At 57.6% G+C, this 26,653-nt stretch overlaps 2 protein-coding genes across 12 annotated transcripts in view; one reads left to right on the plus strand and one right to left on the minus strand.

Moving 5' to 3' along the window:
• Nucleotides 1-1,610: 1,610 nt before the first annotated feature.
• On the plus strand, nt 1,611-19,578 carry KATNB1 (katanin regulatory subunit B1). 4 transcript variants are annotated; one of them, XM_005218502.5, is made up of 20 exons: nt 1,652-2,767; nt 2,898-3,184; nt 7,377-7,507; nt 9,977-10,094; nt 13,197-13,297; nt 13,695-13,736; nt 14,375-14,458; nt 14,673-14,788; nt 15,139-15,210; nt 15,356-15,506; nt 15,653-15,843; nt 15,950-16,080; nt 16,491-16,541; nt 17,438-17,529; nt 17,649-17,768; nt 17,860-18,009; nt 18,209-18,285; nt 18,371-18,445; nt 18,682-18,798; nt 19,142-19,578. In XM_005218502.5, exons 2-20 carry the CDS (start codon nt 3,145-3,147, stop codon nt 19,272-19,274), a joined length of 1,992 nt encoding a protein of 663 aa, XP_005218559.1. In that variant the 5' UTR covers nt 1,652-2,767; nt 2,898-3,144; the 3' UTR covers nt 19,275-19,578. The 4 variants fall into 4 exon arrangements, with proteins under 4 accessions (XP_005218557.1, XP_005218559.1, XP_005218558.1 ...); NM_001101909.2 differs by having other exon boundaries at nt 1,696-1,737; XM_005218500.5 differs by lacking the exon at nt 7,377-7,507 and having other exon boundaries at nt 1,611-1,737.
• Nucleotides 19,579-20,579: 1,001 nt separating this feature from the next.
• KIFC3 (kinesin family member C3) overlaps nt 20,580-26,653 on the minus strand; it is a 34,546-nt gene continuing 28,472 nt past the window's right edge. For 7 of the 8 annotated variants that reach the window (XM_059877439.1, XM_024978963.2, XM_024978958.2 and 4 more), the window contains 8 exons: nt 26,310-26,414; nt 24,314-24,444; nt 23,680-23,803; nt 23,323-23,452; nt 23,004-23,233; nt 22,462-22,596; nt 21,957-22,065; nt 20,580-21,245 (listed from right to left, as the gene is read on the minus strand). In XM_059877439.1, the coding sequence (XP_059733422.1) occupies nt 21,220-21,245; nt 21,957-22,065; nt 22,462-22,596; nt 23,004-23,233; nt 23,323-23,452; nt 23,680-23,803; nt 24,314-24,444; nt 26,310-26,414 (990 nt within the window). In that variant the 3' untranslated portion in view covers nt 20,580-21,219. Of the gene's footprint in view, nt 21,246-21,441; nt 21,471-21,956; nt 22,066-22,461; nt 22,597-23,003; nt 23,234-23,322; nt 23,453-23,679; nt 23,804-24,313; nt 24,445-26,309; nt 26,415-26,653 lie in introns of all 8 variants that reach the window. The other variant, XM_059877436.1, reaches the window with a different exon arrangement.

Here is a 26,653-nt window from a genome sequence, read left to right on the forward strand (position 1 = left end):
AGTCTGACACTGTTTCCACTGTTTCCCCATCTATTTCCCATGATGTGATGGGACCAGATGCCATGATCTTCGTTTTCTGAATGTTGAGCTTTAAGCCAACTTTGTCACTCTCCTCTTTCACGGTCATCAAGAGGCTTTTTGGTTCCTCTTCACTTTCTGCCATAAGGGTGGTGTCATCTGCATATCTGAGGTTATTGATATTTCTCCTGGCAATCTGATTCTTCCAGTCCAGCGTTTCTCATGATGTACTCTGCACAGAAGTTAAATAAGCATGGTGACAATATACAGCCTTGACGTACTCCTTTTCCTATTTGGAACCAGGCTGTTGTTCCATGTCCAGTTCTAACTGTTGCTTCCTCACCTGCATATAGGTTTCTCAAGAGACAGGACAGGCGGTCTGGTATTCCCCTCTCTTTCAGAATTTTCCACAGTTTATTGTGATCCAAAATCACTGCAGATGGTGACTGCAGCCATGAAATTAAAAGACGCTTACTCCTTGGAAGGAAAGTTATGACCAACCTAGATAGCATGTTCAAAAGCAGAGACATTACTTTGCCAGCAAAGGTTCGTCTAGTCAAGGCTATGGTTTTTCCTGTGGTCATGTATGGATGTGAGAGTTGGACTGTGAAGAAGGCTGAGCACCAAAGAATTGATGCTTTTGAACTATGATGTTGGAGAAGACTCTTGAGAGTCCCTTGGACTGCAAGGAGATCCAACCAGTCCATTCTGAAGGAGATCAGCCCTGGGATTTCTTTGGAAGGAATGATGCTAAAGCTGAAACTCCAGTACTTTGGCCACCTCATGCGAAGAGTTGACTCTTTGGAAAAGACTCTGATGCTGGGAGGGATTGGGGGCAGGAGGAGAAGGGGACGACAGAGGATGAGATGGCTGGATGGCATCACTGACTCGATGGACATGAGTCTGAGTGAACTCCGGGAGCTGGTAATGGACAGGGAGGCTTGGCGTGCTGCGATTCATGGGGTCGCCAAGAGTCGGACACGACTGAGCGACTGATCTGATCTGATTGTGATCCACACAGTCAAAGGCTTTGGCATAGTCGATAAAGCAGAAATAGATGTTTGTCTGGAACTCTCTTGCTTTTTCGATGATCCAGGGGATGTTGGCAATTCGATCTCTGGTTCCTCTGCCTTTTCTAAAACCTAGATCGCCGTTTTACCCCAATCCAAGATGGAAGGTCCGCGGCTTCACGCTGCTCTTGATGTCCCCTTCCTGTTGGCTATCCTGAAATTGGTTTTCCAATAATACGGTTGCTGATTGGTCGATTTTGGACGGTTGCTAAAGCGATTGGTGCAACCGCCCTTGGAGGGCGTTTCGAAAAAAAATTAAGTGCAAACTAGTTTTCGTGAGAGACGGAAAGGGGAGGAAAGGGAAAGCTTGAGGCGGAGGCGGAACCAAGAAAACGGCAGCTCGCATTGGTTCACTAGAGGCCTAGGGGCGGCTCTTGAACTCTCCTTCCTCGTGATTAGTCCAATTCAGGAAAAGAGGGCGGGGACTTAGGAGAGGCGGCAGAAGCGCCTGCTTCTATTGGTCATACCCGAAGGGCGGTGGAGTGCTCGCGGCGGCTGATTGGTGCTGGGGGTGAGGAAGGAGGGGCTCTGAGCCGGAGGTTTTGTTGTGAGGGTCGGTTGTCAAGCAGCGGCCAATCAGGCCAGGGGATGGAGGCAAGTGGGGGTCGCGCCTGGAGCGGAGCCTCGGCCTGCCGAACCGCAGCTGCAGGTGGAGTGGGCGAGGGGGCGAAGGGGCGAGGCGGCGAGGGGAGGTTGAGCCCTGGGCTGGGCCGAGCCAGGCGGGGCCACGCCGGGATGCGACGGAGAAGGCCCTGGGCAGAGGGGGGCCGGAGCCAGTACTGAGAGGAGTGGGAGGGTTAGGCAAGGCCGAGGGACCATTTCCAGCTTCGGGAGGGGCGGGACCGGTGTGGAGGCCCAAGGGGAAAATCCTGAGAGGCCGGAAGGAGAGCGGGGGGTCTGCAGGAGGAGGGGGGATGAATGGGGACTCTTGAAGCAGGAGAGTGAATGAATGGGGATACTGATAGCAGAGAGAAAGGGGGGGACTTAAGAGGGTCTGGCGAGGCAGGGGCCAAGTTAGGGAGCCCTGGAGACCGGATGTGCACACATAGGCGGCAGGGAGAAGGAGAGAATGGAGAACTAGAGAGGCAGACCTGGGGAATGCAGGAGAAAGGCTTGGGGGAGCGGATAGGAGACTCCATGAGGTCGCCTTTTAATGCTGAAGAGTCATACCGACTCATGTCCAGTCCGGAGGCCTAGTTCCCAGCGCTGTCCTTGGGAATGGCAGGGACCTGGAGTAGTTCCCTTGATACATACTGGACTCCCAGGGTCCTCTTCAAGACTCTCCCTAGAGAAAACTTAAGTCTCTCTCTCTCTCTCTCTCTGTCTCTCTCTCTGTCTCTCTCTGTCTCTGTCTCTCTCTCTCTCTCTCTCTGTCTCTCGGGTGCCTCTCGTGGCCCCCTAAACTTAGTCTCTGACTCCGCCCCCTTCCCATACGTCAGACAAAACTGACTCTCTGAGATCTATCAGAACTGCAGACATGTGGTCTTTCTTCCCCGCCCCACTGCAGCATTTCAGCTGCATTTCAGGCAGCCAGCCTCCTGGAACAGAACCTCCTCCCGTCATCCTGGCCTCTGAGAGAACCTTCTTTTTCTCTGTGCTTCAGTCACCCTGCCTGAGATAGCCCCTCTCCAGATTCTCAAACCCAGCTTGCAGTGGACCTCTTGTTTCTGGTGTCTTTGGTGGGTGTCTGTTTTTATCAAGTGGCCTTGGTCATCCAGGGAGCTGCAGCTGCAGTTCTGTAAACCCAGCGACCTCCTGAGCTTCCCCCGAGTGTTTACTAACAAGCCATCACCTCTGTTTGTATTCCAGCCCAGTGTTGAGCTGAGATGGCTCAAGCCTGACATTCCATGACCCAGGATCCCAAAAGGCATGCACAGGGTGCTGCTGTGGATGATTTAAAACCACGAGGTGGTCTGGAGACGAGGCATTCCCTCTGCCTGCATGTGTGGAAACTCCCTGCCAACTTGATTGGTGGATCTGGGGGGGATCCACCCCCACCCCACAAGGAAAGCACAGTCTATTGTGGGTGGAGCTTCAGGTGCCAGCCAGCTGAAGGATGGCCACCCCTGTGGTCACCAAGACAGCCTGGAAGTTGCGTGAGTGGCTTGCTTTCTTACCCCCTTTATCCCGGTAGCTGTTTGTTGGTGGGTGGCCTGGACCCTCAACCTTGTCTCCCATTCTTAGCACAAGGGGAGACTCCCAGGCTTTGGCATAAAAAAGACCAACATGCAAATCATGACTTTGGCACTGAGTGACATTGGCTCAGTGACTTAACCTCTCAGAGGTTTAGTTTCCTGTCTGTACGATGAGATCATCACGCTTCCATGCTAGAACTGCTGTGAGATTCAAGTGAGAAAATGAACATAATGAAGCACTTAACAGGATTTCCAGTTAGGCCGGCAGATGGGGTGGTGCCTCTCAAAGATGTCCTTGGTGTTTTCAGACGTCTCTCCAGTCAAGCTCCCCCATCAGATGAGAACATCTTGGGACTGGGGCGGAGGTGAGAGGGTAGGCAGAGGGCTGCTAATAACCTCTGCAATGTATCTGAATCCAGGTACCACCCACCCCACCATTACTGTAAACTGACAACTCTAAACTCTTTGATCTTAGGACGCTTTTATATTCTTAAAACTTATTGAGAATCCCAAAGAGTTTTTGTTTATGGGACTCATATCTACCCACATTTACCACTTCAGAAGTGAATATTGAGACATTTGAAAACATAATGCACAAACACACTGTTAGTGATGATGTCATCACATGTCATGTATCTTCTGGAAAACTCCACCATATTCTTGTGAGCAGATGAGAGTATAAAAGTCAAACTCCATCTTAGTATTATGATAAAAGTAGTTTTGTTCTCCTGGATCCCCTGAAAGGATCTTGAGGGTCCCACGGTTCCCTGGATCATCTTTTGAGACCTGTTGCTTTGCACCTGGTGCCTCTGTGGGCCATGTTCCTCTAGTAATAACTGGTTGGCATAGATCTGGTGTGTCCAAACTGGTCATCCTTTGCTATGAGCTGTCCCTGGGCTGTTTTCAGAAGCAGGGCCGGGCTCCTCCACTTTTTAACTGTGAGAACCTGAGCAAAACTCTCTGCTGCGTCTCAGTGTCCTCATTTGTAAATGAGAAGATTGGGCCATGTTCAAATTGCTCCTCAGTCCCAGGGTTTAGGGAGGATCATGTTATGGGCTCCCAAGGAGGTGCACTTTGGACAGAATGGCTCTGTATTTATTGGGGTTATGTATATATATACCTTTAACAGCTGGTTTTTCCTGAGAAACCAGGAAAGAACCAGGCACTGGGGAGCCAGTGGAGGGCAAAATAGGCAAGGTCCCGGTACAGTGGGGCTTAGAGTCTGGGGAGCACAGCACATGGGAATCAGGTAATCACACTCACCTGACTCTCCTTCTCTGATTTCAAGCTGGAACTTGTGCTTTAAATCAGTTCACTACATGATAGAGGGGTGGGAGTAGAGGAGTGGGGTGGGCTACCTAAACAGCATGTGGCAGGAAGCTTGGTGGGTTTCAAGGTCTTGGAGGAGGCCATGGGCTGCAGCACTTTGGGGGAAGAATGTGGTGTCGCATAGGCTGGTAAGGTCTTCTGGGACCTTACCCAGCCCTTCTGAGGCTTTGCCTTTATCTGAAAGGTGAAGCCAAGCCATCGGAGCATTCAGGTGGGAGGCGACATGATCAGGCATTTGGGCATCTGCTGACATGTGCACAGCAGTTTCCGTGGGTATAAATTGTCTAAAGAGCTCAAAGGCCAAATGACCTCTGGCTCCTTGTGGCTCTAGAGTCTGAGGAGGATCAGAAAGTGCTTGTTGAAGCCTAGTTCTTTGCACCTTCTGTTGGCATGCAGGTGCTTAGCACTTCTGACCAGAACACAGTGTCCCCCTAGCTCTGGCTGGGATGTGGGGTCCAGAGTGTGCCCCTGAGCTTGGGAAACCAGCGTGAGCCTGGGGCCCCATGGTAGAGCAGCAGCCATCGGCCTGGCCTGCCGTGAGGACTTCTATTTGTTTGCATTTAAATTCGGTACCCAGGCCCGGGCCACTGCAGGATACCATCCTTCAGGCCAGACTGGGAGCTCTTGGGCCAGTGCCCTGTGCCGAAGCCTTCTCTGCCTGATGCCTAAGGAGTGCCCCCTCTCCCCACCCCACCCACTGGTCCCTCCAGGGGTTCCAGCCAATCCCCTGGTCAGGCTGCTTGCAGGGGAGTAGTCTGAGCCCTTCTAGAGGGGCCCAGTCTTCAAATTCCACTTGCCCTAAAATCTGTGGTTCCTTGGGCTGGATGCCCTGTCCCTGGAGCCACCTGCCCAGGCTGGAGCATGGAGACGAGGACCTCATCACTGTCACTCCCCACCATCTCTCAGCGCAGGGCCTCTAGCGGACACCCAGGAAACATTCATGCTATGTATTGATGGCTGTCTCTGCAGGCAGCGGTCCGGAGATGCAGAGAGGGGTGACAGTGGGCCCAGGAGACCCAGTGTGGTGGGACCCAGCCCGAACTTCCCCTGGGAAGGCTGAGAGGCAGGGTGCGCAGCTAGGCCTCCTGGTGGGTCACGTGTGGAGGGCGTCACATGTAGGGAGTGTCTTCAGAGAAGGGGAGGGGCCGTGGGCTGGGGGGTCACAGTGCTCAGGCAGTTTGGCCTCTAGCTGGGTTGGGCAGTCAGTCTGGCCCAACAGAGGCTCATGAACAGATAACTCTGTGACCAGAGCCCCAGGGCACCCATACATCTGTGCTACAGTGTCCAGGGGACAGAAGGCTCCTTGCCGAGGTGTGGACCAGAGAGACGCCCAGCTTCCTCGACTCCAGGGGCAGGGTCCCCTAGGCCCTGGCTCACATTTGGGCCTGCCAGGAGCTCTCACCTGGCTGGGGCTGGCCCCGCCACCCCTTGAGGTGGGATGTCATCTGTGAGGTTGAGTCTGGGACCTAGTCCCCCAGGCAGTTCTGACATCCCCTGTGAGGCATGCCGCGTGGCCAGCATCCTTCCCCAGCCCAGCTTCCCAGCCTCCCTGCGGTCTGAGGCTGGCACCGCGGAGACCCCCAGGCAGGGCAGAGGCTGGAGCAGGCACCGTAGACGGGCCTCTGCAGAGCAGCTGCACCGCCCTCCCCCTCAGCATCGCCCAGGCTGGCCTCCCAGCTGCCTCAGCGCGTCAGCATGTTTCCCTCGTCTGTGTGGGGACACTGTTTCTTTTCTCCCTCTTCTTAGCAGAAACTACTCAGGCCCTGGCTCGGAGTCCCAAGCAGCCTCTTGGTTCCTTGCCTGTTCCTTCCCTGGCGATGCCCTCTGAGACTTACATCTGCTGCACCCTCACCCCCCCCATGCCCAAGCCATGGGCCCTCGGGGCCACCCACAGTGACCTTACCTCCTTCTCTGTCCATTTGGCCCTCACACCTGACCCCTCAGTTCGACTGCCTCCTGCTCCCTCCTCACACAGCCCACCTCCTGGATTTCTCCTGGGCCGCAGTGCCCACTCTCCATGATGTCTAATCTGTAGCCTGCCTAGCAGCCATGAGTATTCAGCCCCTCAGAGAAGCTCACAGGATTGTCCTTAGTGAATCTTCAGCAGTCCAGTGAGCCACGTACCATTATTATCCCCATTTACCCAAGGACGAGTGCAGCACTCAGAGAGGGTGAGCAACTTGTCGAAGGCCACACAGCCTGCAATAGCAGAGCGCAGACCAGAGCCCAGGCCAGGATTGTGACGCTGTGGGCTGAAGCCCTGGCTGAGCTCACCTGGGGACAGCTTGTTTGCCTTCGACCTATACGGTTCTGAAAATGGGTTTCCCCAAGCAGGAACACCAAGCGGCAGTTGAGAGGTTCTTAGGTGGTACGTGGGTCAATATTTCTTATTTCAATTGTTGTTTTTATTTTTCTTTTTCTATCATAGAAAAAATGTAGTGAACATATCAAGCTTGTAATTTTCATGCATGTTATTGCTTAAACGATAGAGCTAAATAAAAGTAGCAAGTCAGTTTTTAAAACTGATCATAGTAACTTAATGATAGTACCCATTCATATACAGAAAAAGGAAAAAATTCATGAGGCTTAAGGGTAGGATGGGAGTGACTGAAGTTGAGAAATTATTTCTGTCTCAGGCCCAAGCCCTGCACTGTCTCACCGCTCATGGGGTGTGTCTAGGCACCAAAGGGAACCGCAGGGAGCAGGGCCCTTCTTCTGGGCTTCCAGTGCCAGGGATGGGGGCCGAGCAGGATAAGGCCCAGCCTGCCTCCACGTGGCCTGTCAGGCCCCCGACTGTCTTCTCCCTCTGCTCTTCCCTGTATAGAGGAGATCGTGGCCCACGCCAGCAATGTGTCCTCGCTGGTGCTGGGCAAAGCCTCGGGCCGGCTGCTGGCCACGGGCGGGGATGACTGCCGCGTCAACCTGTGGTCCATCAACAAGCCCAACTGCATCATGGTGAGGTTCGGTCGGTGGGCGGGGTGGGGCAGATGGGCAGACCAGGGATGGGCGCTGGGAGTGGGCAGCTCTGCAGAAACCCAGCACATCAGTGCTCCCCCCACACTTGTCTACTCAGGGAAGTCCAGGACAACCCAGATGGCTGGGACAGTGGCCAGTCCTCAGGAATGGGGAGCGGGGGCGGTCATCTGGTTGTGGGAAGGAACTCTGGGGAGCCTGTATGAAAAGGCTAAAATAAGCCTACAGGCCCGAATCTGAGCCTCCCCTGCCCATTGACCTGTCGGCTCGCCTGTCAGTTACATGCAGGGTTATTTTGATTCATTACCCACCTCATTCCACAAAAGGGATTTGAATGCCCCTGGTTGGAGCTGGTTAGAGGACTGGTTCTTTAATAGTGTTAATGAACTGAACTTCGCTTGGCTTGGGAGCCAATACATGAGAGGCAAGTGTTGGTTGAAAGGAAAGGTTGCTTTATTCAGGAGGCTGGCAGCTGGTGGGGAGGCGGTCTTGTGTCCAATAGCCAGTTCCCTGCTATTGATCAGAGGGCAAGAACTTTTACAGGGGAGTTTCAGAGGTGTGTAGTTGATGCAAGGGAGCTACGTGCAGAGCAGCACAACCAGGTCTGGCGTCATCTTGAAGTCGGTTGTGCGGTGGTCCACCCAGCAGCACCTTCAGCCCCACGGTCTGTTTGTTCCCGTTTCTTTGAGGCCAGTTCTCAGAACTGTGGCATCTTAGGCTGTGGTGACAGTCTGGTCGTCATGTAGTCAGCTTCTTCCATCTGGTGGGAGTTTCGATATCTACAAGACAGCTCACAAGATAGGGTTCAGATCAGTATCCACAGTCCTTGAGAAGGAACCAAAGTTCCTCAACTTTGTTTAATGACTAAGCTCTTATTATTTGGTCCTATTTGACTGCTTTCCTTTGCTTCTTCTGCATTTTCCTTATTTCTCTGATTAAATTTGTTCTCTGACAAAAGTTTTTCTCCAGACAAAAGGCAGGCAAAGGACATGGAGGTGGGTGGCGTCTGTCCTAGGAAGGCCCTGTAGGGTTCTGCTCCCATTTCATTAGCACTGTCCCCCTGGTTACACAACTATATTCAATGCCAAAAACCGTTTTCCAAAACAGGAAATCACACAGAAGGGAAACAAATACAGAAATGAGTTATATGCAGTTTGATTATCCAAGGACCATTACACCTGGTACTTCGGTCTGTGTGCTGCTAGGGCCTGATACAGACACAGGTGCGTGCACGTGTGTGCAGACTTGTGCCTATGTGTACACGGGCAAACATGCCCACGTGCACACAAATATATAACAACATGTTTCCAGTACACTGTCTTACTCTTCTGTAGCCTGTTTTTTTTTTAATATAGCAACAGTGCGAGTGTTTTCCTGTGTCAGCAAATACCCTTTTACAACACGATTTTTAATAGCTTTGTGGTATCCCATTGTAGGGTTGAGCCTGGCTCCCAGCGTGGAAGTCACCGCCAGGTTTTTGGCTCAGCCCAGCCACAGTGGGGCACATCCTCGTCTCCCTAAATCTTCAAACAGATCTGCAATCATAAGATTGAATCTGTGGGTGTGTACTGCTTATAAAGCTTTCAAAACATATTGCCAAACTGCCCTCCAGAAGTCAATTTACATTCTCATTGATGGCACTGAAGCTTGCCCTCTCCCCCTACAATCTTGCCGCACAGGGCGGTATTCTTTTGACTCTTGACCGAGTAAAGATAAAAAGGAGGTGAGGTTTATTAGTAGAAACATAATCAACTCAGTGTTCTTATGAGATCCAGCAGACAGCTGAGATCTGACCCAAACCGCGGCCAGGGTTAAGGTCAGAACTGAGATCGGGTTAAGAAGAGAATTGAAATTGTTTTGGGGGGTTCACATGTGTTTGCCTCTCCCTGAAAGTCCAGAGTAACACACCCTAATTGAAAAAGACTCAACAGAGGCTGGTCTGAATTGTGAAGAGTGTCCGTGTTTCCAGCAGAATCACTCCCGGGTCCTCTGGTTTCCAGAGCCCCTGCCTGAGAGCGTGGCTGGGTCCTCTGGTGGGGGTCAGCCCCTGGGGACCTGGGGGCTCCAGAGGCCGCTGACGGGTCAGACCTCAGTTCTGCCGTGAGGGCTGGGCCAGGCAGAGTAGAGATGAGAGCAGTTCTGCCTCTGGAGGGCTGGGCCAGGCAGAGTAGAGATGGGAGCACAGTCCAGGAGGACAGTGCTTTGGACTTGGGACTGAAGGGTCAGCTACCCCCCCGCAGGGCCACTCCTGCAGGTGACGTTCCTGTCGGGAGCACAGCGGGCAATGGTGGAGCATGGCTGGGGTCTGGCCCACTTTCAGCCCTGGGAGCCGAGAGGCCTGGGGGGGCCATAGGATCCCTGCTTGATGAGCTTCCCGGGGATCCAGGATTGGGGGCAGCAGCTGAGGGTCTGTTGACACAGCGCACCAAAGCTGCTACCTTCTCTCCTCAGAGCCTGACGGGTCACACGTCCCCCGTGGAGAGCGTCCGCCTCAACACCCCCGAGGAGCTCATTGTGGCCGGCTCCCAGTCGGGCTCCATCCGTGTCTGGGACCTGGAAGCTGCCAAAAGTAGGTGTCCACGCCTGCCTCCCCCCACGCATGCCTGCGGTTGTGCTTGTCCCCAGCTTTCCCGTCCAGCCACTTTCTCCAGGAGGCCTGTGCTGACTAGGTTGGGTGCTTCTCTCCTGGTTCAGTGACCAGATGGTGTGTTTTAGGTTCCAGGGCTGCTTTGGGAGGTCATCCTAGATCCCTCACGCGGGACCTTCTTCTCTCCTCCCCTGCCTCTCTCTCTGTAGGCTTGTAGGATTTTCCTCCCAGTGTCCTCAGGTTTCACAGTGAAGGGCTTTGGTGGGCATGTTCTCGTCCCTGTACTGGGTCCTCACTGGGGTCTTGGTCTGTAGACTCATGCCCTCAGTTCTGGGCCAAATAGGGAGTCCCACTTTCCCTAGAATGGGAGCTGCCTCTCAGCCTCACTGGCTGTTGCCACACGGGAATGTGGGCGCAGTGTTGCCAGACTCTACAGATTTTTTAAGAGAAGCTGGGAATCTGGGCGTTTATGTGGAATCCACCCATTTCTAAAGGTTGACAGCTAACTCAACATACTTTTCAGAACACTGTGCAGGCTGACACTCAGAGGTCCAAGTAAAACCTGTTTGCTCACTGCTTTTGCCAGCCTCTAGTCTGGACCTCGCAGCATGCCAGGTGGGAGGCCATCTGCTCCCTGAAGGATGGGAGAGGAAGGAGTTGCGTGGTTTTTTGCCGAGTCTGCCTCTCCCAGAAACAATGCCCTCTTTGCTTGGCTGAGACTTAAAGGTCATTCTGGCCTCTCCTCTGGTGCCTGCAGGATGCTCTGCTGCAGGGTGGTGGCCAGTGGCCACATATGCCCAGTGGCCACACATGCCCAGTGGCCAGGTCCATTCTGCTCTCGTATAGGTGTTCCTCAAGTTAGGACCTCACTTGAGCCTCTTGGGTGGTACTTGCCCACCCAGTGGCAGACTGTTTCAGAAAGACAGAGCCCCAGGACCTCTTAGATAATAAACGGGCTGCGAGCTTAGCATCTCAGCATGCAGTCCCACTGCCTGGCCACACATAGGACCCACAAGGTGGGGGCATCGCTGGACAAGGGGCGAGGGAGGCTGGGCTCCAGCCAAGAAAGCAGAAAGGCTCAGGCAGCAGGTGGTTCACCTCTAGGAAGCCTCTGCCTGCACCCAGATCCCAGTGGAGGGTGCCAGCCATTTGCCATTCACAGAGGAGCAAGACATAAAGAGAAGGCAAGAGCTGTGATTTCACAGCCGTGACTCTCACGCACAAGGGAGCGTGAGGAATTTCTTGAGGTAGGCAAAGAATGGAGACTAAAGACGTCTGGAATTCCTGAGCCCTGGGCTCCCAGGGCTGGCTGTTCTACAAGCAACCTGTGACACATCCCAGACCTCACTCGCAGAGAGACTGACTCAGGAGAGGGATGGGCCCAGGATCTGGCTTTCATAAGCTTCTAGCTGGTTCTGATGCAAAACCAGGTTGACACTGTCTCCTTTTTTGACAGATGGGTAGACAGGCCCAAGGAGGGCCCTGAGCTTGGTAAAGACTCCACGGCTGGGGTGTCTGACCTCGAATCCTGGTGTCAGGACTCCCATCCCAGTGCTGTCTGCCCTGCCATTTGGCAGGGGTGGGTGGGTTTCAGTGACAGAAGAGAAACTTGCCCTCAGCATTCTCGGCAGGAAGAGGACCTTGGGCCCACCTCCACCCCCACCCATCACAGTGTGGGTGGGAATGATACAGAGGCAAACTGGCACCTCACGCGTAGAAAGGGGTTGGTAAAGGGTTGCCTGGCTGTGGCTTCAGTTGCCCATCACTGTAGGGTCCAGCTGCTCAGCTGGAGGGTTTGGAAGTTCCCATGTGGGGTAGACAGGCCCTGGAGGCCCCTCCTCTCTGCAGCTCCTGGATCCCGTGACCAAGTGGGGCATCAGGAGGCTCCAAGAGTCCTCCCAGGACCGAAGAGCGAGGGCAGAAATCACATCAGAAGAATGTGGTCCTGCCTGCTTTCCATGGAGAGCCAGAGGGCGAGGGCGGGTCAGCCCAGGATCCCACAGGAAGGCGGTCTGGGCTTCATGAAGCCGGCCTACGCAGGGGTGGGACCTGCCGCATCCTCTGGGGTGGGGCAGGATTTTAGAAGCCTGGCTCTGGGATGCAAAGCAGGTGGGCTGGCAGGGGCGGCGTGGACTGGAGCATGTGCGAGAGGAGTGTGCACCCTCCAGGGCCTGGACTGGGCTGCATGTGCCCGAAGACCCCTTGGCCAAAAAGGCAGTGCTGAGCCCCCGGTGGCATGTGACAACTACAGTGTGGGGAGGGCAGCTGCTCAGATTTTAGGGTCTTCGAATTTTGTCCTTAAAGCATTATGTCTGGAGTCTGCTTGAACACCTGCTCCAACAGAGTGCTCACTACCTCACAAGGCAGCCTGTTTCACCTTGGCTCAAACCTGAGGATCACTGGACTGCCACACTTCTTTGCGCCAGCACCCCTGGCAAGATCAGTTTCATTCAAACAGCAGATCTTCTAAAAAGCAAGGCATATGAGGCCAGAGAGAAGAGGCAAATTTGAGTGGTACCAGAGAAAGCTCTGATACAGAAACGCAAGCCTCCCTCATCCACCACCTACTGACATCCTGCTCAGATACCACCTCCTCCAAAAAGTCCCCCTGGATTTCTGTTTTCAACCTAGCAGCTTCTCCCCCGCCTTGGACCGCTCCTGCATCCCTCTCCTCGCGCTGTCTCGGGTATGATGGGATGCCTGGCAGGTCATAAGCTCCGTGTCCACAGGGCCTAAACCGAGTGCAGCAGCTGCTCGACTCTGCTGACTCTGGGGCTTCACTCTTGTGAGAACACGTTGGCACAAGCCCAGTGGCACAAGCCACATGGCGCTTGCAGGGAGTTTTCTGGGGGCTCATGTAATGGCAGAAATGGCTGGCATCTCTCGGGAGGAAAATAAGAAAAGTTAGTTGTTAGGGTGGTAGGACTCTAGTTGAGCTTCCTCCCCATCTTGAAAGTCGGTGTAACTGTTGTGTTTTTCTGTGCTGTCAGTATGAAAGCACACACAGAAACGAACACTGAAGCTCTTTCTCTGCTCGCCGTCCTGTTCGCCTCTCACACCACTGTCTGCTCTCTCCCTTGTTAGTCCTTCGTACACTTATGGGACACAAAGCCAACATCTGCAGCCTGGATTTCCACCCATATGGCGAGTTTGTAGCCTCGGGTTCCCAGGACACAAACATCAAGGTGAGACACCACTCAGCACCCTGGCTCTCCCAGGACTGGGCCGCCAGTGGAACCAGGCTGTTGAGTCCCACCCAAGGGGGTGGGCTTCGGCTCTGCGGGGGCACCTCCCACTTGTGCTGCAGCATCCATGTCCCCCCAGCCCCACCCAGGCAGGGAGATGTAGGAGCACTGGCCAGACATTTGTACTCGGAATGCCCAGCTTTACTGAGCAGTTTCCAGACCCCTGTCATTTTGGGGTGTAGTGACCTGGAGGTGCTCAGAGCCCGTCTCTGCTCATGGCCGTCTACTGCCCTCTGACCCAAGCTCCAGGACTGAGCTTGGCTAGGCCTCCCCAGCGCAGCCCAACTTTGTTGTGATCTGTCCTGACCCCGGCCCCTTTCTACTCCCCACTTCACAGCTCTGGGACATCAGGAGGAAAGGCTGTGTCTTCCGATACAGGGTAAGTGAGGCCCCTCTGTCCATCATTCCACAAGCACCCTGAGGGCATGGAGCCTGGGGCAGTGCCCAGACCCTGGAAGGGGCTGGAGGAGCTGCTCATCCAGCCTGGGTGAGAACGTGAGAAACAAGAAGTCCAGATGAGAAACGTGCATCTGGAGCAGAGCAGGGGTGCGCTGGGTGGCCCACCTGGACACCCAGCTTTCCATGCCTCCCCACAGAACCGTGTTCACCGAACTGTGCTCCACAGTTTGTAGGCTGGTAATAGGTGTTATTAAGTGAAGTGGGTTCCTGTTCATATGAGTTTCAAAGCACTGAGTTTAATAATTATTTTTCGAAGTTGTTAGACCCTTTGACATAAGAGGAGGCATTTAACTCTCCAAAAAGAGGCACAGGACACATTGCTCCTCAACCTGTAAGACCATGAGGTCTTGATCTCCTGGAGTGTCCTGTAGGACTGGGGGTCCGTGACCACCTGTGGAAAGGCGTTTCTCTGTGGCACCTCCCGCAGGTGGCCATCTGTCACCTCTCTGCCTGCTCCCGGGAAGCACTTGCTTGTGGAGGGCAGGGAGGAGTAGGGGGTGGGGAGGGAAGCCCACAGGGCCCAGCCCCTCCAGCGCTCATGCTGTGTCCTGTCCTCAGGGGCACAGCCAGGCTGTGCGGTGTCTCCGGTTCAGCCCCGACGGGAAGTGGTTGGCATCAGCCGCAGATGACCACACGGTGAAGGTAGCTCCCAGCCAGACGTGGGCCCAGGGCTGGGGACTGGGGTCTGCTGATCACACCCAGGTTGGGTCTTCACCTCCCTCCCCATCGGGCTCGCCCGCCCCAAGACTGTCCAGAGTGGGAGGTGGTTCGTGGATAAAGAGCACGGGCTGGATGAGAGGGTGATCCGGAGGCTGAGGACCAGGCTGGTCCTGACCTCCAGCCCACCCTGCCCCAGCTCTGGGATCTGACTGCTGGCAAGATGATGTCCGAGTTCCCTGGCCACACGGGGCCTGTCAACGTGGTGGAGTTCCACCCCAACGAGTACCTCCTGGCTTCTGGCAGCTCTGACAGGTGAGGAGGAGGAACAAGGCCTGTGGCCTGTGACTGCCACACCTCTGTTCTTTGGGTGTGTTTCTGTCCCAGTCTGTCTTTGGGTCCTGGGTGTCACATCCTACCTGGACTGAACTGACTGCCAACCAAGCCAGCCTGGGACCCAGTCACATCTCTCTCCTGACTCCAGTTCCCTGGCCCCAATGTCCTGGGCCTTGCTGGGGTGTCTGGATCTAAGGCAGATGTCCACCTCCCACATGCTTAAGAGTGGCCCTGACCTGGGGGTGGGTGGGCAAGTGTCTGCAGAAAAGCGGGTTTTCCCAGCCACCGGCCTGCGGATAAACCAGCATGGGGCCTGGCTTTCTCTGCAGAACCATCCGTTTCTGGGACCTGGAGAAATTCCAGGTGGTGAGCTGTATCGAAGGGGAGCCCGGGCCTGTCAGGTAGGCGGGCGGTGGGCGGGGCCTCCTCCTGGCCGTGGGGCATGGCTGCGGTGGCCCTTTCCTTTCTCCACTTCCGCTCTGGTCCTGGGTTCCCCGGAGCCTCTCCAGAGGCTTCTGACCCACGGGCCCCTCTTGCCTGGCCCAGGAGCATCCTCTTCAACCCCGATGGCTGCTGCCTGTACAGTGGCTGCCAGGACTCGCTGCGCGTCTATGGCTGGGAGCCCGAGCGCTGCTTTGATGTGGTCCTCGTCCATTGGGGCAAGGTGGCCGACCTGGCCATCTGCAACAACCAGCTGGTGAGAGAGCCACCGCCCACCTTGCATCTTTCTGCCGGGCCGCCGGCCTCCTCCCGCTCAGGTCCCCAACTCCCTTCTGGCCCTGTGGGGACCCTACCCTCAGAGCCCCATGAAGGGTCCCGCCCCAGCTCTTCCATTTCCTGCAGATAGGCGTGGCCTTCTCCCAGAGCAACGTCTCCTCTTACGTCGTGGACCTGACGCGGGTCACTAGGACAGGCACGGTGGCCCGGGACCCCGTGCAAGACAGCCGGCCTCCGACGCAGCAGCCGCCCCACCCCAGTGCCCCGCTTCGCCGCATCTACGAGCGGCCCAGCACCGCCTGCAGCAAGCCTCAGAGGTGGGGTGCTCGGGGCCTTGGAGGACACTGGGGGGTGCAAGAGGTGAGCCCCCCAGCCTCACCGCCCCCCCCCTCCCCGCCTCCCTTTGCTCGGCCGGCCCCCCAGGGTGAAACAGAACTCGGAGAGTGAGCGCCGCAGCCCCAGCAGCGAGGACGACCGGGACGAGCGGGAGTCTCGGGCGGAGATCCAGAACGCAGAGGACTACAATGAGATCTTCCAGCCCAAGAACAGCATCAGTGAGGCTCTCCCCTCCCTTCCCATCCCCGCCTAGCCCCACCATTCCCCTCTGGGACGCAGAGGCAGATGGTCCTTTCCAGGATGGTGTCCACGTTGCTGCGCCCCCCTTAGCCTAATTTCTCACCCACATCTGGGCCTGGCTCTGTCCCCAGGTCCTCTAGGCCCCAGCAGAAGCCCAGCAGCCCCTCGGTGCTCAGCTTGCCAGGGGCCAGGGCATGAGGAGGGGCAAGCCTGAGGGTTCAAACCCTAGGAACAGATCACGGTCTACAGCTGTATGTGTACCCTGGAACCACTTGCCCATCTCCTGCATCCTATGGGGCCCTGGGGTCCCCGCTGACTGGGCCCTGAGGGCTCAGACAGCAGCCCTGGGCTGGCCCATGTGAGTCCCCAGCCCCCTTCACCTCTGCAGGTCGGACGCCACCCCGAAGAAGTGAGCCCTTCCCTGCACCCCCAGAAGATGGTGAGTCGGGGCAGAGCCTGGCCTCCCGGGCTCCCCAGTCTTCCTCTTCCAGGCTGCCCCTCCCACAGGACAGTTCCAAGCCTCTCTCTCCCCTTGGGTCTTTTCCCTCCATTCACCCAAAAAGCACCTAGTGTGTGCCAGGTGCTGCGCTAGACCCTGGTAACAGCGTGAAAAAGTAGGCAGGTGCTCACACCCAGTGAGGAAGGCAGGTGGTAGACAGCCGTGTGGGAGGAGGAGCCAGGCGTGGTGAGAGGCACTAGGGCCCGTGTAGATGGGGAACTGTGAAGCTCTGCAGAGGCGGTGCATCAGGCAGGGCTGGGGACCAGGTGAGGAGATGGGAGGGAACAGCCTCAGGTGGGAGGGAGCTAAGAGGAGGGCGGGGGTTTGGGGGGCCAGGTCCCCAGGCCCTGGGAGTTGGGTTTCGCTGCTGGAGGATTTAAGAGGGGGGAAAAACCTGATCTGCTTTATTATTGGAGAAGGTGGGACGGGGCACCCTCATCTTCCAGCCCAGCCTCACCCCTCCCCCGCCATCAGCTTTCTCCTCAAGGGGCCATCTTCCCGAGCCCCTAAAGCTGGGATCCTGAAGCACCTCTCTCTCCCACACTCCTATTCACCATCCACTCAGCACCAACCCCCCCTGCAAAACACACTCCATTCCTAGTGAGGTGTCAGGGCCACCACTCCCTGGGTCCCATCCACATGTGGTGCTTGGTTCCTGCTTTCTGCCAGACCTGTGGTTGAGTAGGTGGAGAGGGAGGGGCCAGGCCCACCCCCTCCGCCAAACCTCCCCTGTTAGAGGCGAGGCGCCACCCAGAGTCCCAGCCCAAGCCCTGCCTTCCCGCCTGTCCCTTCTCCCGACCTGACCTGACCCAGTGATCTTTCCCTTCTATCTCCAGACATGGCCACAGCCAAGGAGGCAGCAAAGCCCAGCCCAGCCACAGACGCACAGTTCCCAGTGCCAAACATATGTCCAGGCGGAGCGGGCACGGTATGAGGCTCAGAGGGCCTGGTGTCCTGAATCAGGGCTGGGGTGACCCTTGCTGGAGAGAGGGGCAGAGGGGGAGGCCTTGGGCTGGCTGGCTGCCTGCTAACTCCAGACCCTTCCAGCTTGAGGTCCTATCCCGGCCCCCAGTTGTCACTTCCACCCCTGCACCCAAGGCCGAGCCTGCCATCTTTCCTGCCACCCGCAATGAGCCCATCGGACTGAAGGCCTCCGACTTCCTGCCTGTGAGTGGGGGGCCCAGGCTGAGAGTGGGTGGAGGCCCATGGGGCAAGGGCAGAACTTGGTTGCCACCATCCGGGCACCCGTCCCACACAGGCCGTGAAGATCCCCCAGCAGGCAGAGCTGGTCGACGAGGATGCCATGTCCCAGATCCGCAAAGGCCATGACACCATGTGCGTCGTGCTCACCAGCCGCCACAAGAACCTGGACACTGTGCGGGGTGTGTGGACCACAGGCGATATCAAGGCAAGTGCCACCTCTGCCTGGGCTTGGAGCTGAGCTGAGAATAGAGCTTCCTGGAGTGGGGTTGGAGGGGTGGCAGGCGGCTCCGGTCACCACACCTTGCAGTTTTATGTACACACCCCAATAAAGCCCATGATCACATCACACCCAGGCAGGGCCACTGTGTCCCTGGTCCCCACTAACAGGCGCTCTGTTTGCACAGACATCGGTGGACTCAGCCGTGGCCATCAATGACCTGTCTGTGGTCGTAGACCTCCTTAACATTGTCAACCAGAAGGCGTGAGTGGCCATGACGGGGGATGGGAGGTGGGGGGCGTGGGCAGGGCCAGGTGCTGAGAGCACGTGTCCCTGGCCCTCTCCCCAGCTCCCTGTGGAAACTGGATCTGTGCACCACGGTTCTGCCGCAGATCGAGAAACTTCTGCAGAGCAAGTATGAGAGGTATGCGTGGGGAAGCCACACCTGCCTCACAGCGGGGCGGGGTGGAGGTGGACCACAGGAAAGACCCCCAGGGCTGGGGCACGTGTGGGGGGCTGCACCACGCTGCTGTCCCCTCCGAAGTTGGAAGGCCAGTGACCACAAGTCCATGCTGCCTCTGGCCCCGGCTCTGCCCTGCTTTGTCTCCGTGAGCCATGCGCTCTGTGTGTTTGATTCTATCCATCCCTCTGCCCTTGCAGCTACGTCCAGACGGGCTGCACCTCCCTGAAGCTGATCCTGCAGCGGTTTCTGCCCCTCATCACAGACATCCTGGCGGCCCCGCCCTCTGTGGGTGTGGACATCAGCCGGGAGGAGAGGTGAGGAACCCGGGCAGTGGGGAGGGGTGTGTGGCATGTCTGTCTGTGTCTGTGTGTGCACGCCACGTCAGGCAAGAGCACACAGGCCTGCTTGTTGATGGCCCTGGTGAAACAGCCAACAGAGGCAATCACTGTGCCTGGGACAGTCGCTCAGGGCACGCGGTGGGGTTACCAGAGCCTGGGCTCCTCCATGGCCTGGTCTGGCCTGGGCCCTGCTCTTTGGGTCTCAGCCTTCCCCTGGGAGGAGGGTTGGTGTGGTTAGTACAGGAAAGGCCCTGGGGTTGGGCGGGGGTCATGGGACTGTGCCGGCTGGCCACCTCCAGTGCTGACCCTATGCCCACAGGCTGCACAAGTGCCGGCTCTGCTACAAGCAGCTCAAGAGCATCAGCAACCTCGTCAAGAGCAAGTCGGGTTTGAGCGGCCGCCACGGCAGTGCCTTTCGCGAGCTGCACCTGCTCATGGCCAGCTTGGACTGAGGGGCCCAGAGAGTGGGGGCACCCTCAGGCCTGGCCTTGGCCCCCACTCCTGTTCCCTGTGCGCCCACCAGCCCATAGAGCCTCTGCCCGGCCCCCACTGCTGCCCTGTGGCCATCCTGGAGGCAGCAGCGCTGGCCCACTGGCTACTCCTCAGCCCTGAACTCTGACAACTTCTCTGCAGCAACAGTTGCCCAGCTTTGTCCAACTCCTGCTTCCTGGGGCAGTGAACTGAGCCCTGGGGCTGCTGCTGTAAGGGGCTGCTGCTGTAATTTATAAGGTGAATTTTATTAAATTTGTAACTATTCCCCGCTTTCCTTGCTGGGAGGTGCATCCTCGGGCAGCCACAAGGCTCTCCTGGGCCCCTGATGGCTTCTTCAGAGAGCAGACCGCTCCTTCTCCCAAGACCCAGAGGTGGTGCGCCACGCTGGGTGGCCAGCAGGGGGCAGCAGAGTGATAGGCCGGTGGGAAGGGGTCAGTTCAGACTAATCTGGGGGAAGGTGGGCACAGCAACTCCCTGTTTCATGGCTAGAAGAAACAGGTGAGGGGTGGGCTCAGGCTCTCCAGCCCAGCCCCTCTGTCTCAGCCACTCCCACCTGTCCAGTGGATGCCTCTGAGGCCAGTCGGCAGCTGTACCCTGCAGGGGGCTGGGACTCCAGCCTTGCAGTGGGGCCACTTACTGTGGTGGCTGATCCAGAGCTCACCGCCCTCCCTCCACCCCCGGAGGCCTCCAGGGATGGGACCAGAAAGGCCACTACCCCATGCTCTGAACAGCTGCCCCTCCCTGCAGGGCCCCCAGTGCTGGCTGGCCAGAACAGCTCCCCTGACCCAGAGGTCACCCTGCTTCTCCTCCTGAGGCCACTTCAGCTCATTTGGTGCAAGGACCCCACAGAGCCCTGCACATGTTTCCCCAAGGCTGGGACCAGGTGCAGACCAGCACCACTTCCATGGTGGGGAGCCTGGTGGGCATGGCACCCATGGTTGGGGTGCTGTAGGCAGAGGGAGGAGGTGGGTAGCACTGACCTATGGCCATTCACCTAAGGGGGCAAGGCCAGGGCAGACGGCAGGCAGTGGAGTAGGGACCACTGTGCTAGGTTTTTGGCAAGCCTTTGGAGAGCTTGAGTTTCCCGTTTATTAGGTGAAGGTGCCAGTACTTGTATGGGTCAATCATGATAAGGATGGGGGGAGGACACTTGATCCTGACTTAGTGGGTGACAAGCCAGCACTGGGGAACCACCCACAACATGCCAACACCCTGCTCCCTGCATCTGATCAGGGGCTCACAAGACCAACTCTTCCAGACAGTGCTTGTGTAAAAAGGTTATTTAATAAGTAAAAATGGCTAAGCTTCCAAAAGTTCTTAAATAGGATTTCAGAGGGAGGAAAATGTCAAGAGGCTAGTGAGCAGAGAGACAGCCTGGTGCCAGGCAGAAGAGGGGAGCAGCAAGATCCCCACCCACTGACCTCCTGCCAGCCATAAATAAAGCCCGACCCGCCGCGGGAGCGGGCCTCCTGTGTACATCTAGGAACACTGTATACACGCCTGGCGAGATGCTCTACTCCCGGAGAAGAGCAGGACAGGGCTGCCCACCAACCGCCCAGCTCCCACAGTTCCTGTGCCTTCTGGAGAGGCCCTGCGGGCTGGGGAAGGTTGGGCCAGCCCAGGCGAGGGCCCACCCTCCCACACGACACACTTGCCCTCCCCGCAAGGGCCCACACTGATGGCCTGGGCCTGCCCTTCCAGCCCGTGCCACCTGCACCCAGAGCCACAGCCAAGAGACATGGTTTCCTTCTGAACATGTTTCTCATCTCTAAGGGGAGATGGGGTCAAAGAGGCGCCTCCACTCTGGCCTCTGCTTCACAGGCTCCAGACGCTGCAGCAGGGGTGGGCCAGCCACGCATGGAGACCCAGTCGCTGGTCCCTGGTCCGGCAGGGTGGGCATGTCCATCACACAGGCAATGGCCTGGACTTCCCTATGGGAGGGGATAGGTTTTGTCAGCACCGGGACTGTCAGCCTCTGTCCTAGAGCAGGAGGCAGCCGCGCAGAAGCACACAGACAGCAGGCAGCGAGCCCCAGACCCAGCCAGCTTCCCGGCACAGCCCTGCAACCCGAGGCGGCCAGGCAGGCGGGTGGGCAGGCAGCCCTGGGCTGCTGGCCCCCACACTCACCTGGAGACTCTGCAGCCCCAGCCGTCAGGCTGAAATCAAAGCAACAGGTGTCTCACTGGTAGGCTTCCCTTGGGCTGGGACCCACTCCCCAGGACCCTGCTGCCCATACCCCCTTTAGACTCAAAACATTTGCCAGGCCCTTCTGTGAGTGGGTCAAGCTGGGGACTGGAGCCCCGGATTCTAATCACCCATCCACGGCCTAGTTGGGAGGCCATGTCTTTCATGAACCCAGCCTCAGAGAATTGCGTCCTGGGCCTCACATCAGCGGCCTAGCTAGGAGTCCAGAGGGCTGGCCTCCCCTCCTGACACTCCATCTCCAAGGGGCCTTCAGTTTCCCATCAATAAAATGGACCCAGCACTGTCTGCCCTGACTACTTCCCAGGGCCAAGGAAGGTTGTGAAAGTGGTCTGCAAAAGTTTTATAAATTTAAAGCCCACTCCAATAAGGGCAGCCCAGTGGCTGTGATCAGCCTATGGGGGAGGCTCCCCACCCTGGCTCACTCCCTGAAGACTCACCTGAGGGCTGCAGCTTCCTTCTGATGGAGCCTGGGCGGCTAGTGGTCCCAGAGCCGGGGGCCGAATGGGCTCGCGCTGAGGGCTGTGGCGTCTGGCAAGCTGACTCCCACTGTGGGCAGAGAAGGGCAGGTGGGTGGGTCCCCTGCCACCCATGTGTTTCCCCTCCCCAGCCACCCCAAACTGTTTTCTCATCTGCAAAATGGACATGACAATGATACAATAACTATGGGAAGACGGAATTAATAAAGAAGTAAACACTACTGAGCATCTGTGTGCCAGCCTGCACCTCCCTGCCCCACGTCCAACCAGCTGATGACCCCTAGGTACCTCTGAGGTCAACAAAAACGCCTGGACTGAAGAGACTACTGGGTTTGGGTTCAAGTTCTGGCTCCACCCGCTCTGGTATGTTCCCCTCTTCCCCACTCCAGGCTGTCCTCCCCGCCACACCCTCCCTCCTGCCCATGACCGGAAGTCTTTGACCCAGCGCCGGCGGGGGTCCCTGTACCTCTAGGTGCTCCTGGCTGGACCATGACCCGAGCTCTGTCCTGCGGGACCCAGGGCCCAGCTCCACAGAGCGCACCCTCTCAGCAAACTTGAGGGAGTAGAGCGTCTCACTGGTGTTCTTCTCCACAGGGGACACCTAGGGGACACACGAGAGCTCACTCTCCACCTGGCTGGCCAGCTGTCCTCACGGAACTGGAAGGGGCATCAGAGGGAGCTCACAACCAGGGGATTCTAGAAGGCTCCCTGGAGAAGACGAGAAGGAGGGGAGCTGGGGTGGGGTGGGGGGGCAACTTCACCAAGGTGGCTGAAGTGGAGGAAGCTGCAAGCAAAGAGTGACTGTGGCCAGGTCTGTTGGGAAGGCTATGGGGTGGGGGGCACATGTCACTGACTCTGAAGCTGCTGAAGACAAGAGGCTTTTCTCTGCACAGCCTGCGGGCTACCTGGGCTGCAGGGGAAGGAAGGGGGTGGGAACCCCTGTTCTTGGAACTGGCCAAGTCTGTACACACTGATGGCCACACTGTCTGGCCCACCTGAGGCCCTCACCTGCACCACCATGAGGGTCTTGCTGTCCCCGCTGAGCGAGTCCTGCAGCAGGTAGGTGAGCTTGGAGTTGCGGAAGGGCACGTGGCCCTGACGGGAGCGCAAGGCGGCAATGACATCGCCCAGGGCAGACAGCGACTTGTTGATGTGCTGCGCCTCCCGCAGGCGGCTGCCCTCCGCCCCCGACTTGCCCACGCGCTCCGAGCCGGCCAGGTCCACCAGGTTCAGCTTCCCTGTGGGGAGGGCGCGGGCAGGTCAGGGCCGCCCCGGGAGAGGCAGAGGTGGGGGGTGCTCAGGCAGGGCGCTGGGGGTCCTGGCTCACCTGTGGTGCGGAGGCCGGTGCTGCAGTCCACGCCGCGCACCGTCACGATGAGCAGGGCGTGCGAGCGCGAGCTGTGCTCGTTCAGGTTGGTGAACTCCGTGGTGCGGTTGGTGTGGCCGAACTCGAACACCTGGAGATGGGAAGGCCGACGTACCGGCTTTAGAGTGGGGTCTTCGAAATCCCCAGTCCTGGGGCATCCCTATCAGGGGGCGTCACCCGCTACCTCCTCCGCGGGAGGAAACAGGCTCCCAGAGGCCTGCGGACCCAAAAGAGCCTGCATCTGAGCCCTATCCCTCCGGGCGGAGCCAATCCGCTGTGGGCGGAAGCCTCCCAGCGTTGGCCCGCCCAGCTCCTCACCTTGTTGATGTCCTCCACGCTCTGCACCTGGAACTCGGTCAGCCCCGGCACGTATAGCTGCCCGCTGCCATCTGGACACAGCCGGATTTCCAGTTTCTCCTGGGGCTCCTGTCCCAGGAGGTCCCTGAGGGCAGGAAGGACGGTCACGCCCTCCTCCCAGTCTGCCTTCTGCTTACACTTGCACCGCCCCCCGCACCCCCCCAACCAGCCTGGAATCTTCTCCCAACCATCACACTTCAGGATGCCTTCCTGGACACCAAGGGGCTCAGCCCTTCTCCCTCCCCAGCCCCAGCTCCTCTCGGGCACTCAGTTTGCTGAAGGGCAGAGGCAGGAATGTTCCCCAAAAGTCCTGGGGTGGTGGTAACTCCAGTCCCCATGCTGCACTGAACCCCTGGAGGCAGGGTTCCCCAAGACCCCACTCTCACTTTTCACCACCCAGTGCAGCCTGCAGGTAGGGTGAGGGCACTTCCAGAGGAAAGGAGGGCCTTGGTCTGGGTGTCCCAGGTGGGCTCAGTGGGCCTCCCCCCTCCTGCCTGCTAGTGCCTGGAACCGGTGGATTCTCTGGGCCTAGTCACAACATTCAACTCCCACCTGAGGCCCCCATCTGAGGGCCCTTCACCTGAGGGCCCCTCACCTGAGGACCTCATTGTAGATCTCTGCGGCACTGACGGTGATGGTGTATTCCCAGTCGGACGCTTTCTCCTGCACCTCAGAAAAGAGCAGCCGCAGGGCCCGCTGGTTGATGCCTGGGTTCTCAGGGGTCCCCTGGGGTAAAATCAAGGCCCCAGTGAGCCAGGCCTCTCCCCTTTCCCCACAAAGGCTGACCTGTGCAGATGCTCCCCACCTCCTCTGGCTACCCCTCCCAGGCCGGCCTCCCCAACTTAAGCTGTCACATGCCAGCCTGCCCCCTAAACACCCTCCACCAGCTACAAGCCGCTTCACCTCCTTGGGCCTCAGTTTTCTCACCTTTAAAATGGCCCCACCCTGCCAAGATTGGGCCTGAGACTTAAAGCAGAGCACCAGGTGGAACTTGGCCTGGGCCCTGCACACAGGGCCTGCTGATGGACACCTGGCCCTGCTGGGCCCCCTGGGAGGAGCCACTGGGAATGTGTGACTTCCCTGCTGCTGCCCAGAGTTGGGGCTCAGTGTCAGGTGGGCCGTGAGCCAGGTTCTGCGGGAGAGCTGGCAAGTGAACTGGGGCCGGACGGGCTGGCTGGCCTTTCTAGAAACAGTCTGGAGTCCTCACCTGGGCCTCCCTTTGGATGGCACCTTCCACCCCCACTTCCACTTCTGCCACTGGGGCCTCAGTGTCCTCCCCACACCCTCCAGCCCCGTGGCCTCTGCCCTGCTGTCCCCTCTGCCCCACATTCCTCTCTGACTGGCTTCGGTGTCTGCACCAATGTCACCTCCTCAGGGAAGCTTCCTTTCCCTCCAAACACCAGATCCCCCCCCACCTCACTGTTAGTTCCTTGTTCCTGGATGAATTTTCCTCTCTAGCACCTGGAGGACACATGGTGACTTGCCGTGGGCACTGCCATCTCCCCATGGGTGGGCCAGCTCCGCGGGGCAGGCGCTCTGGTCACGGCTGAGCCCCAGGCAGGGTGCCTGATGCACGTGGAGCCTCAGCCTGGATGAGTTGGAGGATGGGTGCCCCTGGTGTCACCTCAACTCTGGGCGCCCCAGACAGAGCTGGGAGCCTAAGGGTGTTGCACACACTCCCCTCAACCACCCCCTCCCCCTTCCCATCTTCTTTTGGCCTGCCTCTCACTAAACAGTCTAATCAATCCCTTCTTGAGGGAAAAGAAGGTCCAGATTGGGGAAGAAAGGCCCACCACGGGAGCCTTCCCAAAGGGTGTCCAACAGCCTGGGCCAGCAGGGCCCTCTCCCAGCCCTTGTTGGGACACCAGGTCACCTGCCCTCCTCCTCTACCTGGAGAATCCCGTAGCAACCCTCAAGAGCCAGGGAAATGCTAACAAACCAAAGACATGCCCTGTGACCAGCTTTCCATTTTTGTCTACAGTCAAAATTCTTCCTCCTCTCAACACCCCTATTCCAGGCCACAGTCCATGGAGGCATGGGGCGTGGGGGGGGGGGAGGGGTGGCACACGCGTGGAGATGAGGCCCTGCAAGCTGCAGGTAAGAGCTGGGCACCCCACAACAGCCTCCATTGGCCAGTCTCTCCCGCTGCCCAAGGATCTCCTTGAGGGTCGAGGTCCCCCCTCATTCATCCCGACACGCCCAGAGCCCAGCATGAGCAGCCATACAACAGGAGCCCAATACATGTGTGTGGTTGAAATGAGGGCAATCCTGAGATACGTCACAGCAATCTGCCCTGGACTCTTAGCCCAGGCCAAGACACCTCTGGGGCCAGAGGCTGTTGTCAGCACACCTTCCCCTCCCCCGTACCTACTAGGACCACGCAGGTGTGCTTAGGCAGGGCACCCCCACTTCAGGCCTGGTGCCTTAGGGTTAACACAAATAATTATGGGCTCAGCTCTAAGGCTGTGAAGCCCAAGTGAGGCAAAACACGCCCCACACAGAACCTCAAGACCAATGAGGGGCACCCCCATCAATAGCAGCAAGGGGGCAGTCTTCACTCTGAACCCCTGCTCCACCCAGTGGGTACCCACCTCCATTGTGTATGTCTTGCCAGCACCCGTCTGGCCGTAGGCGAAGATGCAGACATTGAAGCCATCAATGCAGGAGGTGATGAGGGCCTGCACCTCCTGGAACACCTGCAGAGAAGACGTAGGATGGAGGATGTGGAGCTGCCAAGGCTGCTGGCTGCCCCCAACCCCAGCCACCTCCTCCTGACCACTCCCCTTCTTCAGCTACAATATGGCACATGTTATCATGGGCAACCAGCTCACTGTGGAGGAATTTGTGACTAATGAGTCATTTACACTAGGCATCAGTGGGCAACCTCATTGCCGAAAGACTGAAAGGAAGTCAGGGTAGTAATTACTGCCCACTG

This window comes from Bos taurus, chromosome 18, assembly GCF_002263795.3.
Source record: "Bos taurus isolate L1 Dominette 01449 registration number 42190680 breed Hereford chromosome 18, ARS-UCD2.0, whole genome shotgun sequence".
Classification (NCBI taxonomy): domain Eukaryota; kingdom Metazoa; phylum Chordata; class Mammalia; order Artiodactyla; family Bovidae; genus Bos; species Bos taurus.